The 20,658-nt window shown below is 41.0% G+C and overlaps 1 protein-coding gene across 1 annotated transcript in view; it reads right to left on the reverse strand.

Annotated features, from left to right (window-relative positions):
- SDC2 (syndecan 2) overlaps positions 1 to 3,744 on the reverse strand; it is a 104,546-nt gene extending 100,802 nt beyond the window's left edge. The window contains exon 1 of the mRNA XM_039253460.1: positions 3,200 to 3,744. Within this exon, the coding sequence (XP_039109391.1) occupies positions 3,200 to 3,259 (60 nt within the window). The 5' untranslated portion in view covers positions 3,260 to 3,744. The remainder of the gene's footprint in view (positions 1 to 3,199) is intronic.
- Positions 3,745 to 20,658: the final 16,914 nt, after the last annotated feature.

Genomic DNA, 20,658 nt, shown 5'->3' on the forward strand with positions numbered 1-20,658 from the left:
CCAGGCAGATCTCCTGAAGACTTGAGAATTAGTCCTGCCCGGGAAAAAAACTAGGTAATCTTTTGAAATCCTTTCCAAACTAATGATTATTCAAGGTGTCTTGTGAGTAATCATGTTACGCAGTCCTTCAAAACTAGATGTACCAGGTCCCAGAAGCAGGAACTGGAGAGCAAACTCTAATTCCTTTTAGGACATGCATCCTTCACAAGCCTGATCTTACAAAATATTTATTTCTTAAATGATGTCTACCTACTTCTAATAACCAACTAAAAGAGAAACAGGAATTCTATAAAATTCCCTAGCAGAAATAATTTGTTTCATTACTGGAGCAGCCAAAATATATTTTTTTAAAGAACTGAAAAAGGTTATATGGTTCCAATTTATATTTTTCTTTCTAATGCAAACTTTCCAAAGCCTGCCTTTTATAATGCAGAGAGGTAACGCATGGGTCCAAATGACTTGACAGTTTCCTTTAATTTACACACACTGAAACATGTGTATAAAATTCCACTAGTTCAAAACATTTCCTCTTCTTAGACATATTTCCAGTTCCAATTACATGTTTATAGCAGTCTGCAATATATTATTTCTAAAGATAAACAGTCGAGTTAAAAAAAAAATGGATAGAAAAACAGCAGCATATCACTACCGCCACACTCAGTCTTTCCCCTCACATGGTGTTCCCGCAGAGAAAGCCCTAACCTGCTGCTGGTGCAATGAACGGACGCATCACCACAAACAGTCCTTGCTGTCTCCAGCATTCAGAAAGGAAGAGCCAACAAGTTTCTTCTCACAGCTTTGAGCCTTCATTCCTAAGAACCTCCTTCCCCCCTCACCTTCCCTTGTGCTTAGTATAAAACTCAGTAATTCAATAACCGCACACATTTTTCCTTTCCTCCTTATAAAGACAGACTTAAAGCTCGGAAGACCACTAACTACCTCTAACTCCAGGAAACTGCTACAGTTTCCAAATTAAAATACGAGCTACTGGAAATAATGTGCTATGATAGCTAATTGTTGAAAAATTAAGCCTTTCAACTTCGCCTATGTGGTTGCTGCTATACCTCAAACAGAGACTAAAAAGTAATTTGAAATGAACTAGTAGCCATCCGAGCTTTGAAACAGCCTAATAATCAAGACTGTCTACTAGAGTCTCCAAGTTGACATTTTAAAAATATCTAATCACCCTCTTGGATGCTAGTCCAATTACTGAAAAGAGTATCAACCTCAGGGAAGGAGCTCACCGGGAAAGCATCTAATCCTGGTCAGAAATGAGAAATATTAGAACCAAAAAGACAGAGTTCAGGAGAAAAGTGTCACCAGACAGGAGAATAGTTCAGCCACAAAGCTTCCTTAAGAAGCAATGTCAGATTTATGCAAAAATCCAGAGAACCAGAAGACAGAAGCATTCTGTCTGGAGAACCCCAAAACAGTAACAGTTCCTGGCAAATCCTGAACAGGATTTGTCCAAAAAAAGGACTTCCTTAACCCTATACAGCCTTTTAGGCTTCTCTTGAAAACCTTTAGAGGGAGTTCTCCCTTTGCCCTGTTTTGCAACAAGATGAGCAATAACGTTTTTCCTGAAATAAACAGAGAATCTCTCCCTTTTTGTGTACAATGAGTCAAAGTTCATAACTGGCTGGGAGTTAACCAGTCCCAAAGGATTTGCCCATCGTTTGCCAAAGAGAAGTACTGATAAGGCTCGCAGTTCTATTTTACAGCCCAAGCACCCAAGCACTCATCTCTTCTGTCTACAGTGTACAGGTCTGCTTTTCAATCCCAAATAACGTTTGGGGACCTGCTAGTACACACAGCGGCTCCCACGCTGATGGAAAATGTCCATCTGCTGTTCAGTGCCCGAGAGGTTTTCCACTCTTTAAACCGCTTCAACTCCAAAACGAGGGAGAAGGGGGAGGGAAACTCACAAAACCATCCCGGGACAAGTTACTAGGTGGCAAAGGGAGGAGGTATGAGGGGCTAAAAAGGAGTCAAACAGCTGCACTCCGTCCCGGAAAGCACTGAGGCTGCGGACAGTATTGGGGTGCTCAGGCTTCCACCTAGCCTGGCAAAGCTGGGGGCGCCCAGGTAGGGGCCGCCACCGACCTGAAAAACCCAGGGAGGCAGATCCCTTTAGAGGGCGCTCATCGGGCGACGTAGGGAAACAAACTCCAGCCCCAGAAACTCGACCCAAAGGAGGAGAATCCAAGTTCCCACTGCCGCGGCCGGGGAGGGAGGCTGGCTGCACGCAGCCGGCCCCGGCGGGAGAAGAGCCTGCTCAGGGCCTCGGAAGCACCCCTGCCAGGGCCCGCCAGGAGAAGCGTGGCAGGCTGCAAGCCTCGGTCCCCGAACGGCCAGGCGACCCGAGGCCGAGCCTGGTGTCACCCCGCCTTGCCCTGCACGCTCCATTCCAGGGTAATCCGTATTAAAATGTCCTCCTGCCCCTAAGGGCCCGCGGGGCTGCCCCCCCGCCCCTCGAGGGCTGGGATTCCAGAGCCCGGGGCCCCAGTATTTTCCGGCGCCTTCCGCGCACCCCGCGGGACCCGGGACTGGGCCTCAGGGGGTAGCCTTTCCACGAAGTGTCTGCTACCTCGCCCCAGCCACAGAGAACACCGAACAAAAGAACTTTTGCAAACTTTCCTCTCCGGACACTCTCGGGTTTCTTAAATCGGGACCCCATCTCCCCAGGACTTGCATTCCACCGAGGAGGAAAGCTAGCTAAGCGTGGGGGGTGGTGTGTGGAAGACAGGATCCCCAAGTTTCCAGGTTGTCCCTGGGTCTCGCCGAGCGCGCGGAGGGGGCGGGTTCCCTCGCTGGCCCTCCTCCGGCTGTCCTGGCCCCCCTTTCCTCTAGGTGCTTCTCGGGCCACGCAGCAAGACCCCTCCGAGGGCGATGTTGGGAGAGAGTCCAGGGGCCTCTGCGGGTAGACAAAACTGCGATCCTCGCGCCCTCACCCCCGGGGACCTCGCGGCAACCCCGGCGAGCGGCGCTTTTCTGCGGGAAAGGAAGGCGAGGGGGAAAGTGGTGGAGGGGCGAGCGCATTTGTCCCACTAGATTCCCGGGGGCCAGGCGCCAGGTCGGGGTGGGGGGCGGGGGTAGGGATCCCCCGGGAGGCGCTGCCCGACCGCCCGTGGGAGCTGCGGACTCCCCTCGGCCCGGAGCACCCGAAACGGCGCGCGCTTCCCCGTCCTGGGCCACTCACCGACTCCGCCGACACGCAGGCCACCAAGCCCAAGGTGAGCAGGATCCAAGCGCGCCGCATATTCCCCGGGGACCGGCTGCTCCCAGCCGCGGCTTGCACCGAGGGCGAAACGAAGCCTGCTGCCCAGCGCCCGGCGCGGCCGGTGCAGAGGGATCCGGGGCAGAGCCGCAGCGACCGCGGCTCGGGCTCGGGCACTGGGGCTCCCGGCTCGGGGGCGCGAGCTGGCTGCTCCTGCGCCTGCTCTCGCCGCCCGCGGCTGCGCCCCGGGAATGCGGCGCCTTCTCACTTGCTGGTTCCTGCACTCCGAAGCCGAGTTGTTGCTCGGGGGAGGCTGTTCTCTAGAGCTCGTCTCGTTCTGCGGCTGCTTTACTCCTCCGCGGACTCCGTCCCCGTGTCGCGGCTCAGTTGCTGGTTTTGAGGAATAAATTAGATGGCTTGGAATGTGGCTGCAGCTGAAGTTTGGGGGCACAGCGGTCAGGGCGGGCGGGCGGTCCGCGCGGCTGGAGCTCCGGGAGTATATGGAGAGAAGCGCGTCCGAGCGGGGCTAGTGGCTCAGCGGCTGCGCCCCTCCTCCTCTCCCGCCACCGCCTCCCTTCCCTGATCCTCCTCCTCCTCCCCCTCCCCCTCCTCCTCCTCTCCTCCTCCCGCTCCCTCCCTCCCTCCCTCCCTCGCCTGCCTTCTCCCAGCTCCTCCGGGCGTCTGGGGGAGAGGAGGCGGCAATGTGACTCCCAGCTAAACCCAGGAGAAATTCCTACAGGATTACGCCTCGATTGGCAGCTTTGGGGACCAGTGGGCGCCGGTGGCTCCGCGCTGTGGCCGCTCTGGATCTGCTGGTCCGCAATCAGTGCTCCAGCGCTCCAATGCTCCTTCGTTTTCTCCCTCCCTCTCCTCTTTTCCTCTCTCCACCTTCGTGCTCTTTTCTTCTCTATTTTCTTGTCTCCCCACTTTCACTTTTCTGGCAAGCGATCGGTGAAGCAACAGGAGACATATTTTAGCTTTTCTGCCCGCGAGAATTAGACCAGTAGAAAGAAACTGCTTTGGGAGTTGGAAAAACATACACAAACTTTACAGATGCCTTCAAGCAGTGTGAACTGGTCATAAATCACAAGTTCATGAAAACTATATTTTAAAAGAGAAGGCAATGTCATAAATGTGTAGTAGGAGTATTCCCCACCCTTCCTAAACCGCCTTCTGAAAGAAAAAAGGAGTGACCCCCAGTAAACCCAAAATGAAACGCTTTCAAAGCTCATAATTTCATTAAGGACTTAAATACCAGTTCTGCCTCACACACAGTTTAAGCCACTAAGTCATTTTACAGGCTTCATTTCAGCATTGAGGTGTTAACGTTTGGAAGCTACAAATAGGGCAATTTGATGAGAAATTGGATAGAGACACTGAATAATAACAGATTTAAGAGAACTTCAAAGAAAAGAGAGATAAAGTAATTTTTGGTTCGAAGAAAATAATGAGCATGTACTTCCTGAATAGAAGTAACTGAAATATTTTGTGATGAAAACTTTTTTCAACTCTGTATCTATCGTATGTATACTACAGAACATGCCAAATACCTATTCCCTTCCAGTTTCTAACACTATTTTTCTCTCTGACTTCTGGAGTAAAACTTGTAGAACCTATTCTCCTCGAACGCCCACTCCAGGAGACCAGGGACCTCTCTGTTTTTCACCACTGTATTTCCTTCCTGATACATAAAGACACACAATAAATATTTATTGAATAAATTTTTATCTAAAACTCAATCTATACTGCATAAGAATTGTGAACTTTTAGGATACATAGATGTGGATATATAGATACAAGGCCATGGTAATTTTTGAACTTAGAATAAAATACATTCATACTCTGAGAATTATAGTATCCTAGTAACCTTTCACTGCAATAAATCTCAAAGAAAAAGACATTGGAAAACTGGAGAGTTATAGCTCAAGTACATCCAGCCCTTGGCTGTTTGAGTGCCATCCATGAACCTCCCCATGGGCACTGGCAGTCGAAAAAGGTAATGTAGAGAAATAGAAGAGCGGGCAAAGGAGAAAAAGAAAAAAAATCAGGAGACCAGAAGTTATTTCATCAGATGCTTCTGATTCCATAGGAACTGAGCTGGCAACTGCGGGTCAATGTGGGTCCAGCTTGGTTTTTAGAAGAATGAACTACAACCATATTTCTAAGACGGATTCTTTGTGGTTTGAAGAAGTTCATGGGATGGAGGAGAGAGGGACTTCTGGAAGGAGTTTCAAAAGGAAAATGAGCAGTGTGAGAGAAATACAAAGAGCCACAACATGTTACCTCTCCCCCCAAAAGAGATCTAGTCTGCTCTTCAGTCTTCGGGCAGGGCCACACCTCCTCTCTCCCCAACAGTTACAAACATCAGATAAATCAGAACTCTAATGAAAGGGGGAAATGCACTCATCTGCTGACTCTCTGAGCTATTGCTGTTTATCGGGGCATCTACCTAACAAGAAGCATGGTGGCTGCTCTCTGATTCAGCTTGGGCAGACAGTGATAAAAATAAATAAGCACATGCATCTGTTCGAGGGACATATACACCTAAGCTCTTGGTGTTTATGAGACTCTTGGTGATTTGTTTTTTATAAATGGTACGGAAGCATTGAGAGTATGTGTGATAAAGGGAATGGTAGCATTTTGAGAGTCACACAGTATCAGGTATTTGATAACAAATAAATATTCAAATCCTGTGTTCAAATGCATTACCAGGTGTGGCCAGAAGGATAACCTGGAGGTACAAAAGGCCCTAAAAGGAAAACCACCTACACGAGGGCTGGGGACAGAAAAGTTGCCTCATGCGGAGTGGGTGGTGGTGGGAGGGGGACAAAGGCTGTCTGATGGTGTTAGGAACATGTCTAAACTTGGAAATGATAAAGGTCCATGTCTTAGTCTGGGCTGCTAATAAGGAAGATATCATTGACCGGCTTATAAACAACAAACATTTCTCACAGTTCTGGAACGTGAGAAGTCCAAGATCAAGGCACTGGCAAATTCGGTGTCTGGTGAGAGCAGGCTTCCCGGTTCACAGATGGCTCTCTTTGCTGTGTCCTCACACGGTGGAAGGGGTGAGGGAGTTCTCTGGAGCATCTTTGATCAGGGCATTAGAGCCATCCAGGAAGGCTATACTCTAATGACCTAATCACCTCCCAAAGTCCTATCACCAAATACCATCACCTTGGAGATCAGGATTTCAACAAAGGTATGGGGGTGGGAGGGTGGGGCCAGGACACAAACATTCAATCTACAGTAGCCTGTTTGTGTGTCTTGCTAATTGTGATTTTTTTTTAACTAAATAAAATTCAGTGGGAATCTCATGACATATATCTAATATACATAGCAAGTGGCTAAAGTCAAAGGCTCCTCCCTCATGTATGTTTTCAGGCCCTCCTTTTGAGGGCTATGCTTTCAGGGGCACAGCAAATAAAATAGCAAAACTAATCACTTCCCAAATAGCTCATTGATTGCTGAAAGAATAAACAACCTATCTCAAGAATCTTGGAAGAAAATATAGGAGATGAACAGAATATAAAGACAGAGATGCAGGGGTGCCTGGGTGGCTCAGCCAGTTAAGTGTTAAGACTTCAGCTCCAGTCATGATCTCAAGGTTCATGAGTTCGAGCCCCACATGCGGTGCTCTGCTGGTCAAAGCAGAGTCTGCTTTAGATCCTCTGTCCCTCCCCTGCACAGGTGTGTGTGTGTGTGTGTGTGCGTGTGTTTGTGTGTGTGTGTGTTCTAATGTCTCTCTGTCTCTCAAAAATAAATAAATATTTTAAAAAATTTTTAAGGAGAGGCAGACATGTAAACAATGGGGGAAAGGGCACTGTGAATTAACAGAAACAGAACACAGGAGATGATAGAAATGAAAGCTACTAGAGACATATTTTTAACCTAAGCTGACACAGTAGGCTCTTGTCATTAGGAACCTAATGACGTCACGTTATCACCATGGACAAGCAGGTGCTGTGGCCCAAGGTGAGCTGTCAGAGTAGGACACTGCAAAGGGAGAAAGATGCTACTTTGTTGTCTTCGGTTGTTTTTCACTTGCCATTCCCTGGAATGTCACCAGGGGTCTAGGCTAGAAACCTATTCAGTAAGATCAGCCCTGACTAAATTCACTTGAAAGATGATAGAACCTGAAAATAACAGGAAATCCAGCCAGCCAGCTATTAATTACCCAGGCTAATAATGGCAAGTGAACCGAGGCCATGATGAAAACCTACAGGCAATCCAAAAAAAAAAAAAAAATCTCTTCTTACCCTCAGCCTTTCCACTTTTCTCTCCATTCACTTGCATCACTCTTTTGCCAGGGACGTTGGCTTATTTTTAACTTAAGAGTTGCCCTCGAATTACAAGTCTTTGACTAAGGTACATGTCAAATTGTATCCTGAAATCCAGAAATGGAAATTTTAAAGAAAACATTATTTATAGACTACATTATTTTGGGGCATCAGACATTTACCTGAGAGCTGAACTTGGATATATGAATTCGGGAAGGTTCCACAAAGATATCTTCAAGTTACTTGCATTGCATTTGCATATATCCAGTTGAACATGAAAATATAATCCTGGATGATTTTATGTAAAATGGTACTACTCTTGTTATGACTGTCTGTTGGCTATGACTTTGATGGCAGCTAGCTCTAACCCCACTCACTGTTCTTAGAGAGCCACTCTCCCCAAGGCCCTGAAGGAGAGCCCTGTATCCTATATACTAAATGGTCCTACACCTCCTTGATCACAGTTGTGTGAACCAGGGCCCAGTGTGGGGAGAGGTTAGTGACCACTGACCAATTAGATCCACCCTTCAGATCCATGGAGCCGAGAGTCGAACTCAACTGTACATTGACCTGAGAATCATCCAAAACTGTCAAGGGGTCCCGTGCGATGAAATAGAAAAGACTGGTTGGTGTGCAGTGGAAAGAATAAAGCGGGTAAACAGAAGTAAAAATAGAGGGTACATGGTTCCAGAGAAATGGAGGTCCCTGACTTTTTTTGTTCTGTTCCTTTTCTAGCTCTTTTGAGACTCCAATCAGATTTATTCTTTTACGATCTGTGAGATATTTCCCTTAAGGTAAATTTTTTTATTTTTACTCTAACTAGTTTAAGAGGACTTCTGTTCCTGGACAACAAATGATCCCAGGCAAAGACAGAGATGAAAATAGATGAGAGTTTGGACACTCTTCACCCTGAGTAAAATGAAATCCTCACCATTTAGTGCTCACCCTATAAGGCCCATATGTGTAAAGAACAGTCTTTTTTTTTTTTCCTTTTTTTTTAACAGTCCTAATGAAGGCAAACTACTATAAGAATTGTTTTTAAAAAACTAGATTGGTAGGGAAAAGCATTTTTAAAGAAAAGATGTTTTAATTATTGAATTACCTTAGGGGAAATGCTTCCCATGTCCAGGAGAGCAACGTATCTTAAAAACTCTAAAAGCAGCATAGAATACATTGATATTTCTCTGAATAAAATAGTATTAATACTGGGATCACCTACAGGTTAATGCAGGGAATTATTTCATTGAATATTTTTCTAAAATATCTAGACGACAAAGTGCACAAATGTCCAGGTGTGAAAATGTTACCACATTCTTTCAGGTAATGAAATGTGAAACAGGTAAGATGCCTGGTAAGTTGTTAAGTAACCCCATCCATGAAGGAGACATAATGCATCCTCTTATACCTGCTGTTCCTGGCGTCCATACACCACAACCCATAATAGCTCAGGCTTTGCGGACAGACAGACTGGGGTTTGAATCCCAGTTGTACCTCCCACCGTGTTCGACGAGGCCTTGATACCTGAGCAAGCCTCAGTTTCTTCACCTATCGATTGGAGATAATAGGGTGAATGCGTGGAGTGTGTGAACTCATTCATATGAAGTATTTAGCAAGTTACATTAGTGAACTCACAATAAATGGCAGTTGTCTCAATAAGTGCCAATTGTTGTAAGTGCCAGCTGTCATTGGTAGTATTTCCTCTGCCTGTAATAACCTAAATGTTCTCCCAGTTCTCTGCCTGGCTAATTCCTACCTATCCCTTCAGTGTCAATTTAGAAATGTCCTTGCTAATAAATATCTGTGTGCCTACCGTGTGTCACACACCTCCTCCAGGTAGCCTTCCCTGAGTCTCCTAGACTGAATAACAGACCTGTAGGATAATTAATGCTCACCTATGAATTATGATCTAGGATAGAATATTTGAGCATTGGAAAAACTTGCTTGTAGAAACGTGTTATGTTGTGTGGCTAAAAAATATACAAACAAAAAAGACTGAATAGCATTAAGAGGACGTAGGAAATAAAAGTACCCATCATTCTGTCTTTGACAAAGAAATGTGCACCATCACCAGTTTAAACCCAAATAAAAACCTAGAGAGAGTATAAAATTCCAACATTGCAAATTCTCAAATAGAAGTAAAGAAAATTAAATTGTGAAAACAACCAAACAAAAAAACATCCCTTCGAATTCAGATAGAAATAAGAAAAATGCTGGGGCACCTGGGTGGCTCAATTGGTTAAGCATCCGACAGGCTCAGGTCCAAGAGTTCGAGCCCTGCGTCGGACTTTGTACTGACATCTGAGAACCTGGAGCCTACTTCGGATTCTGTGTCTCCTTCTCTCTCTGCCCTTCCTGGTTCATGCTCAGTCTCTCTTGGTCTCTCTCTCTCTCAAAAATAAATAAACATTAAAAACAAGAAAAGAAAAATGCTTTCTTCTTATAGCTATTAGTGATGCAAGGATAGAGGATGGCAACTTCTCTGCAGAATTCATCCCAGTGCTGCACTGTAAAAGCAGCTGGTCCTTCCCCCCAACCCCCTGCCTTGACCCCTGTTAACCCCAGGCACACCCACTGTGACCTACGTGAATAAATCATCCCCTTTCCCTTCTCACAGAACCCAAATAGACATACACACACATCCATGATACACGAGTATTTTTGTTTTGTTCTTGCATGTTTTACCATCAAACACTTTCTTCATCTTGTAGAAATTCCTCCAAGTCACTTGACAGAAACCTGTATTTATTTTTTTAATGGCTTCTTATTTCCCGTTGGCGTGGGCATTTCATACTTCAGCCAGCCGTATCCCTGCAAAAGGCATTCTTTCTGTTTCCAGTTATTTCCTACAAACAATCTTGCAGGAAATACCTTTTATATATTTCCTCAATTAATGGTGATTTTCTTTCTGTGGGCTGGATTCCCAAGAGTAGGATGTTGAGTTGGAGACTATAAATGTGTTTAATTTTATGAGATGCTGTTTGACAGTTTTACAACAACAAAAAAAATTCTCATACTCCCACTAGTGACGTTTGAGAGTATCTTTTTCTTTTTTCCACTCCTCGGCCAGCAATTGGTGCTAATATTCATTGGGGTCAGTTTGGTAAGTAAGAAGTGACAGCTCGTAGCTAGTGCTATTTAAATTTCCCTGCCTACTAGTACTTTAAAGCATCTTTTCATGTGTTTGTTACACTTGGAGTTGGTCTTCTGGAAACTGTTCTTATTTTCTTCTCATTTTTCTACATGATAATATGCCCCCTTGTCAGAGCTCTTGTATGACTGCTATTAATATATCCATCGACAACTATGGTATTAAGCCATCTTACATGTGTTCTTATATATAGTGTAGTCTTCCAATTCTCTATTCTACCCAGTGATCTTTGTGTCTAATCTCATGCCATGCCATATTCATTTGATTACCTTGATGATATAAAAATCCTGTGATATTTCCAATCTCCTTATTCTTCCTAACCACACACTGTTTTCTTTTTCTTTTCATGTTTTTCTTGACTATTTTGGGGGCATCTTTTGATCCATACAAATTTTAGGATATGTTAGATGCAATAAACCATTTTAGAATTCCATTTGAAATTCACCTGAGCTTGTATTTTGGTTTTGCAACAATTCACATTTTTCAGGATAGTATGGCCTCTCAAACCCGAAAAGGTTATATTCAACTTTGTTCACATCTTTATTACTTAATAAGGTTTTATCAATTCTTATAGATCCTGTGACTTTATATACATGTATATATATATTTCCATTATTTATATATACTATGTTACTATTACAAGTAGGATTCCCCTTGTTTTCATTTAGGAACACGTTGCTAGAGGAAAACTGTCTTATCTTTTAATATTTACCTTGTATGCTATCATCTTGAAAAATTCTTTAATCGATCTAGTACATTTTTTTACTAGAGTCTCTTGGATTTCCATGTGTACAATTGTATCATCCGCAAAAAGTGTGGTTTTAATATCTTCTCTAATGCATGTGCCTGCCAACTATTTAACCACAGAAGTGTTATACACAATAATGGTGATAACAAGGTATCTCTCTCTAGCTTCTGATTTTAATGAAAACAATTTAGTGTACTGTGTTTTATCATTTCAAAGGACAGCTGTGGTTGGTTTGGAGTGGTCTTCAATAGATCAGAATTTTTGTTACTTATAATGAGTTTTTATTAGAAATAGTTGTTGGGGCACCTGGGTGGCTCAGTCAGTTAAGCATCTGACTTCAGCTCAGGTCATGATCTCGTGGTTCGTGGGTTTGAGCCCTGTGTCAGGCTCTGTGCTGACAGCTCTGAGCCTGCTTCGGATTCTGTGTTTCCATCTCTCTCTGTCCCTCCCCTGCTCGCACTCTGTCTCTCTCTCTCTCTCTCTCTCAAAAATAAATAAATATTAAAAAAAAATTTTTAAAGAAATAGTTGTCGAATTTTATCAAAGCTTTCCCAAGACTTATTAATATGATTCTGTGGGTTTTATCCTTTACTTGATTGATGTACTAGATTGTGTTGATGTTCCCCGAGGGTGATTTTCTAATAGCAATCCACTTTCATGTTCCTTTAATAACGCTTGATCTTAGTGCATCTATTTTTGAGAATTTGCTAATAATTGCTAGTATTTTGCTTAGAATTTTGTGCATCTTATTTGAAAGTGATATTAGCTCCGTAACTTTTTCATCCCATTTTCTACTTGATCAGATTTTGGCATTAAAGTTGGGCTGACTATATTTCCTCTCATTCCTGGGATAATTTAAACAGCATTGAAAAAAAAAATCAGTTCTTTAGAGATTAGATAGCACCACTCCAGGAATCCACTTAATCTTGGTACCTGTTTAGATGTTAGCCCTATTACCACCATTTCTTCTGCCATAATTAGTCTTTAAAAAAAAAATTTAATGTTTATTTTATTTTTGAGAGAAAGAGAGACAGAGCATGAGCAGGGGAGGTGCAGAGAGAGTAGGAGACACAAATTCTGAGGCAGGCTCCAAGCTCTGAGCTGTCAGCACAGAGCCTGACACAGGGCTCAAACCCACGAACCACGAGATCATGACCTGAGCTGAAGTCAGATGCTTAACTGACCGAGCCACCCAGGTGCCCCTAAGATTACTATTTCTTCTTGGGCCAGTTCACCATTTGCATTTCTCCAGAAAGTAATTATTATCTTCTAGGTCTTAAAATTCGTTGCCATATATGTGCTTCTAGAGAGATGAGCATTCTCTTGTGATTCTTAAAATTTCTCTTGCATCCTTTCTTTCATTCTTTGCCTTGTCTCTGACAATTCTTTCTCATCTGGCTCTGGAGATTTCTCTCTTCTGTTACTCATCTTCTTTAGAGTAACTTTTACATTTACTTATCCTTACTCTCTTTGTGTTTATTTGCATTCTCTTTTATGTATATTCTCTCATTCTTTTCTTTTGTTTAAAAAGTTGATCTCTTTAAATTTCTTGAATGGAATTCTAAGTTCTTTTATTTTTTGTCTTTTTTGTAATTATAAAAGCACTTGAGACTATGCATTTTCCCCTTAGGTAATTTGCTCTTTCAGCTTAAGAGCTTTTAAGATTTTTCCCATTGTCCTTAGAATTGAGCATTTTTAATGGGATATACCTACATCCTTGTGATTTTTCATCAACGTGCCTTTCAGTTTTCAGACTCCCGTCTTTCTACTCAAGTTAAAGTTTCCTTGTTTGTTTGTTTAATTGTGAGGTTTTCTTTGTTTTATTTTGGTAGGTTTATTATTAAATTTTCCTCACTTTTTTTCTTTCTGGAACTCCTATTATTTGTATGTTATTCCTAGTATTTGTTTGCTACATGTCCTAAATATATTCTCCAGATCTCTTATCTTTTCTGACATGATTTCCATCTTCTCATGTTTTTGCTTGCTCATGTTCAGGAACTTCCAGACTGATATTCAAATCTTTACAGCAGTAAACATTTCTCCTTTAATTTACCTTCAGAATTTTTTATTAGGAAATCTTGTGTTTTATTATTAACTAATATTATTTATTTGCAGATGCAATTGTGTTCTTAAAGTGCATGTTTAAAAAAAATAATGTTTTCATCTGTTTCCTCTAGGAAAACAGATTATTTCCTTAGGTATATGATCTAATAGTTTTTCGTCTCTGTGGCTGCTGGATACCTACTGCTTTGATGGGGCGTTTTATTTCTTTGTTGGCTACTTTGGTCTCAGATGTAGCTGATCAGAGAATTTCCTTCTAATGGAGATCACAGGTAGTGGAAGGCAAAGGTGTCTGCCCATGTGTCCCTGCGCTGACAGCCAAGCACACCATCAGCTCTCTTGCCTCCCTGCCAGGCCAACTGAAGGAAGCTTCTCTCTTCCTTGGTCCTCAGCCTCAAGGTCAGGAGAGATTCACCCCTCCTGGGCCTCTGTAGAAGGGATCAGCCAGACTTAGCCCACCAACATGGAGCAGAAAGTGTCTTCTCCCTATAGACACTCTACGGCCCATTTTCTTTTGGATTCTCCTTGGGGGAATCACGGGTATAAATGGGAGTGTGTGTTAAGGACTACCACTTTGGTGGCCTCTCCTAAGCTATCTTTTATATTTTCTAAACTATAAAAAATTATATAAATATATAATATAATATATACTTATATATATTATAAAAATTATATAAATTATAACAGAGTGGCTGGACTGGGCTGTGGCATCAGACTGACAGATCTAGGTTTCGTTGCCCATTTAAGTGAGAACAGAAAAGGGTTTAAGGAACAGGAGTTATTTGCAAGGTGGGCATTTCTGGGAAAACATCATGGAAACCAAGGAATGTCTGTGTATCACAGACTAGAAACTGTGGCTCTAGGAGTTTCCATCATTTGCCCAAATTGATCCAACTTGTGAGTCTGAGAGCCAGGATTCCCAACCCAGTGACTCTGGAAGTTTTAAAAGTCTTCTGAAATGTTTCCATTAGTTACCTGTTAGCTTTTTTTTAAAGGCTTATGCAAAATTTATAAATATTTCACTGAGGGAGTTTCCAGTTTTGTTTTTAATGTGTTTTTTACTTTGCACATTTGTAGTTTTTAAAATCTATCTTTTTATAACCAACTGCCAAATGAACAGTATTGTCATCAGAGAACATAATTGGGATATTTTTTATCTGTCATTGCTATGTGTCTCAAGCCAAAGAGGACCTCAACGTAAGCTCAGAACCTCCTTGCTGGGTGATGGTCATTTTCTTCTTGTCCATATCCATCGTGGATGCTTGCCTAGAGTATCAGATACAGCTAGCATTGCTATACTTGAGAAAGAAGCATAAAGGATATTTGAAAGTTCTATAGAAAAACAACAAAAATGACCACAGATTTAAGAGCTATCCAATGAAGAGAGACTAAAGGAAATAGTAGAGTTCAGACAAAATAAAGGAAGGAGGAGGGGGCACACCTTGGTGGCTCAGTCGGTTGAGTGTCCAACTTGATTTCAGCTCAGGTCATGATCTCATAGTTCATGAGTTTGAGCCCCTCATCAGCTCGGAACTGACATTGTGGAACCTGCTTGAGATTCTCTCTTTCTTTCTCTCTCGGCCCCTTCCTTACTCATGTGCATGCTCTCTCTCTCTCTCAAAAATAAATAAACAATTTTTAAAAAGGATAAAGAAAACTAGGAAGGTGACTTATGTTTATACAGTAATGAAAGTAATCTTGGAGAGAAGTCAGACTTGTTCATTAAATTCTGGATTTGGAAACAAAGGGCATTGTTTAGTTCTTGAAGGATAGTTTTTTGACTCTGAGAGAACAAATTAATGAGGGAGAATTAACTGTGAACTTTTAGAGATTTCTTTTTGTTTTTGCTATATTTTATTGTAAAAAATTCTACACATACATAAAAGTATAAAGAATTGCATACTGGAGATCTTTTGTCTAAATAGAGCTTAGAATGAAAATATGAACAGATTCAAGAAGCATTTTCATAATGCACAAATGGTGACTGGACCCTGGACTTTTTTTTTTTTTAATGCTTATTAGATAGAGAGACAGAGCATAAGCGGGAGAGGGGCAGATAGAAAGGGAGACATGGAATCAGAAACAGACTACAGGCTGTGAGCTGTCACAGCACAAAGCTCAACACAGAGCTCAAACCCACAAGCCGTGAAATCATGACCAGAGCTGAAGTCGGAGCTTAACTAACTGAGCCACCCAGGTGCCCCAGGACCCTGGACTTTTAAAAGTTCTTAAAGATTTAGGGGATTCAAGTTTTGAGATGAATCTTTCAGAAGATGTGGATGGTAAGCCATTTTGGGGTAGGGTCCTTAAACTGGCATGAGGAGGGGAACACTGGGAGTGGGGGTGGAAGAAAGTACAAAAGTTCCAGAGAAATATTCTGACATATGAAAGGGAAAAAACTTGTAGCAGTTGGAGATGTGACAGCTCTGCAAAAACATGAGAAATTAGATCTCTGAACTGTGGATGTTAGTCATAATTCAATTTGCTTTGCAACACCATAAAAATTCAAAATTTTTATTAAAACAAAATGAAAGCTTATAAAATCAAGTAATGTCACTTCTTCTTCTGTCCAGAATGGAATAATTGCTACTGAATTTGCCCAACTATCATAAGCCACTATAAAATTGAACAAAATATATGAGGTAACTAGCTGTTTTAAAGTATTGCATAACAGGCAGTGCAGGATTGTGATCCTTGGGAGGAAGAAGATAGACAAAGGGACACTCATGGCTACCCTAGCTTTCTGTGTCGGAGAAATTTCTGGATCATAACTCAGGAAGGGAAAGCCCAAAGAGTAGTGTTGCTTTTTTTGAGGAGACGAGATGAGAGGTGGGGCTGCAAAAGGCTGAGATGTGTGAGCAGGGTACTGGAAAGGATACAGCTACACAGAGGACAACCCCAGAAGTGTGTGTGGAGATTCATCATGGATCCTTGGTGCAGGCTAGCAGCCTGGTAGAAGACAGCTAGTGTGAAGCTAAAATCAGAACCAAGATACTAGACATCCTACAGCTCTGGAAGATGTTGGAGTCCTGGCCCAGCCAGAGTAGAGATGTCATTGCAATCAGTTAAAACCAGAGAAATACCATACCTTCAGAGTAAACTAGCCATTTCCTAGGGCTAAGGATAAAATCAAAATAGAATCACTCTAACAGCGCATAAAATCAAGCTTGACAGGAAAATGAAGATCTAACAATATTATAACTGCCTGTCAGAACAAACTTCAGCACTCTTTGAAGGAAGGCAAAATAATCCCTATAACATATCACCCATAATACCCGGAATACTGTCAATAATGACTAGACATGCAAAGAAATAGAAAAATGTGAATCAATGATTAAGAAAAAAATATGGAGTTAATAAAAAGTAGACCCTAAGGTGACCAAGATGTTAGATTTAGCCAACAAGGGCTTGAAAATAGCTAATATACATATTTCAAGGACTTGAAGGAAAAGATGGACATAATGAATAAGTAAGTAAGGAATATTAGCACATAAATGAAAATTGTAAGAAAGAGTCTGATGAAAATCTTTAACGGAAAAGTAAAATATCAGAAAAATAAAAATCAAGTGAAAGTGAACAAAGCCTCAGGAACTTGTGGGACAATATCAAGTGATCTAAAATATATGTAGTATGAGCACCTGGGTGGCTCAGTAGGTTAAGTGACCAACTCTTGATTTTAGTTCAAGTCATGATCTTATGGTTCGTAGGACCGAGCCCCAGGTCGAATCCATGGTGACAGCTTAGAGTCTGCTTGGGATTCTCTCTCTCCTTTCTCTCTGCCCCTCCCCCTGCTTGCACACTGTCTCTATTTCAAAATAAATGTTTTTAAGAAATAAAATAATAAAATACATCTTTTACTGCCCAAAAAGAGGAGAAAAGGAGAAGAGAAGAGACTAGAGTGGAGGGGAGAGGAAGCAATGGGGACGGATGGAAAGAGAGAGATTGAGCGAGAGAACAGAGGGGTATAGAAAAAAAATATTTGAACAAACTGTGGCTGAAATTTTTCCAAAATTGGATAAAAGAACCACAACAAATAGTGTGTGGGATGAATACAAAGAAAACCACACCAAGACACATTATGGTCAAATTGATGGAAAACAAAGATAAAGAAAAAAACTTTAAATAGTCAAAATAAGGGGTACCTCCTGGGTGGCTCAGTCACTTAAGTGCCCAACTTTGGCACAGGTCATGATCTTCTGGTTCATGGGATAGAGTGCCATGTCAGGCTGCATGCTGACAGTGGGGAGCCTGCTTGGGATTCTCGCTCGTTCTCTCTGCCCCTCCCCAACTATGCATGTTCTCTCTCTCTCCCTCTCTCTCAAAATAAAGAAATAAACTTAAAAAAAAAAAGACAAAAATAAAAGACCCATTAGGCACAGAGGAATAATAATAAGAATGTAATATGATTTCTTTTCTGTAACTTTGGTGACCAGAAGACAGTGGGAGATTATCTTTAATGTGCTAGAGGGGCTTAAGACAATTGTCAACCCGGAATTCTATAGCTAGTAAAACTGCCTTTGAGAAATGAGAATGCAATAGGCATTTTCAAACAAGCAAAGGCCGAGAGAATTCATTGTCAGCAGACGTACACTGTAAGAAGTATTAAAGGACGTTTTGCACGTTGAAGGAAAATGATACCAAATGGAAACTAAATCTCCAGGCAAGAATGCAGAGCACCAGGAGCGGTAAATAAATGTACCATATGTTTCTAAAAAAAACTTTTTTTCTTCTAAGTTTTTAAAAATATACTTGACTGCTTAAAGCAAAAGTAATTATTATTTAGTTTGGAGTTTATAATGTATATGTAAGTAAAATCCATGAAAGCAATAGCAAAAAGAAGGAAAGAGAGGTAGTAAATGGAATTATAGTAAGGTTCTTACATTTTATATGAAGACGTACGATATTAATTTGAATTAGAAATTGATAAGGTAAAGATGCATCTTGTGATCCGAGAGTAGCCAACTATTATAGTATGCCTGGGGTTGATGTGTCTCCTGGGCTGGTAAGTCATCCTATCTCACACGTGTGGCAGATAAAATAAAATTGTAAGATGGCAGACTTAAACCCAACTATAGCAATACTTACAGTAAAATCAAATGGATTACACACACCCATTAAAAGCAAAAAAAAAAAGTCAGTCTGGATTTTAAAAAGTAAGGTTGGGGCGCCAGGGTGGCTCAGTCAGTTAAATGTCCGATTTGGGCTCAGGTCATGATCTCACATTAGGGAGTTCGAGCCCGGTATCAAGCCCTGTGCTGACAGCTCAGGGTCTGAAGCCTGCTATGGATTCTGTGTCTTCCTCTTTCTGCCCCTCCCCTGGTCTCTCTCTCTCTCTCTCTGTCTCTCACAAATAAATAAACATAAAAAAATTTAAAAAGTAAGGCTGAACTATAGGTACTTTATAAGAAATGCACTTTTATATGTAAAAACTCAAATAGGTTGTAATTAAAAGTAGGGAATAAATATACTTGGTAAACAGTAAACCTAAGAAACTTGACTTGATATAACTATATTAATATCAGACAAAGTGGGCTTTAAACAATGTTACAAAAGACTGAAAAATGTTAAAGTGTCAATTCATCAGGAATACATAAATATATATGAACTAAGAGCTTCAAAAGATAGAAAGCAAAAACTGACAGAACTTAAGGAAGACAATCATAGTTAGATATTTTAACACTCTCTTTTCAGTAACTGATATAATAAATCGATTTAAAAATCAGTAAGGATGTAGAAGATATAAACAAAACTACCAATCAGCTTAGCCTTATTGGCATTTGCAGAACACTATACCCACCAACTGCAGAATATACTTTCAAGTGCACGTAAGACATTCACCAAGGTACACCATAAACCAAGCCATAAAGTAAGTTTCTGTAAATTTCAGATTTAAATCTTACAGAATAGGTTTTCTGTCTACAGTAGAAATGAGTTAAAATAATAAATAAAATAAATAACAAATTAGAAAGTAATAATAATAAGATACTTAGAAAAGGCCTAGACATTTGGAAATTAAATAACATACTTCTAAATAACCAGTGGACCAAAGAAGGAATCACAAGATATTTTACAAAGATTTTTAATTGAATTAAAATGAAAATAATGTATTAAGTTTGTGAAATGTAACTAAAGCAGTATTTAGAGAGAAATGTCTAGCTTTAAATGATTACATTAGAAACAAAGAAAGTCTTAAAACCAACCCCCTAAATTTCCAATCTTAAAAAGATCTAAAAGTGGGCGTCTGGGTGGCTTAGTCCTTAAGCATCTGACTTCAGCTCAGGTCATGACCTCAGGGTTTGTGAATTTGAGTCCCACATTGAGTGAGCTAGAGCCACACCTTGGGTGTGCCCTACTTCTCTCTCTCTCTCTCTCTGTCTCCCCCCCACCCCATGCTCACTTGCACCCTCTCTCTCTCTCAAAAAAAAAGTATAAAATATAAACAAACTAAACACAAATATGTAGAAGGAAGGAAAATAAAGATTAATAATACAGAAAATAGACAACCAGTAGAGAAAACTAACAAAGCAAACAGTCAGTTCTTTGAAAAGATTAATGAAAATATTAACCCGCTGGCAAAATTGATTTAAAAATAAGCCCAATAAGCAAAAATGAAAAACTCACAAGAACTATGCATGTCATTGCTGTTAATTAGGGTGAAGTATATACCAGTGTTCTGTTGGATATAGAGATAAAAGCTAGGAAGTCATTTATCTAGATTCACTACTGAGTTTTGAGAAAAACATTTAAGTATTTTCTCTTTTGCCCATTTCTCCAACTGGAAGTCAAAAATGAAACACTAAGAAGAGACGAAGTCAGAGGAGGTAGGTAAAATACTGTTATGTAGTATAGAATCTATGGATTGAAACTTGTCAGAGATTTTGTAATCCTTGAAAGACTATAATGCACAAATAAAACCAATTATGAAATCACGTTTTATTTATTTTTTATTCTCTTTTGGGGAGATCTCATACATACAAAATTTGGTTAATGAACACTTTCATCTTTGGTCTGGAGTTAGCTATCTTTTCATTCATTTATTCTTTTTTCATTTGTTTTTGTTTAGTTATTTAATGAAAACCATTAAGTGACTTTTAACTAAATGATTGGATGACTCTGCCATCCCAATCTAAGAATACCTATCCCCAAAATTAAACTTAACCAATGAGTTATCAACCTCAACTCCAGAAACATCCAGTATCCTGCA

The sequence above is a fragment of the Hyaena hyaena genome, unplaced genomic scaffold (genome assembly GCF_003009895.1).
Source record: "Hyaena hyaena isolate Hyena2069 unplaced genomic scaffold, ASM300989v1 scaffold_452, whole genome shotgun sequence".
In the NCBI taxonomy this organism is placed as follows: Eukaryota; Metazoa; Chordata; class Mammalia; order Carnivora; family Hyaenidae; genus Hyaena; species Hyaena hyaena.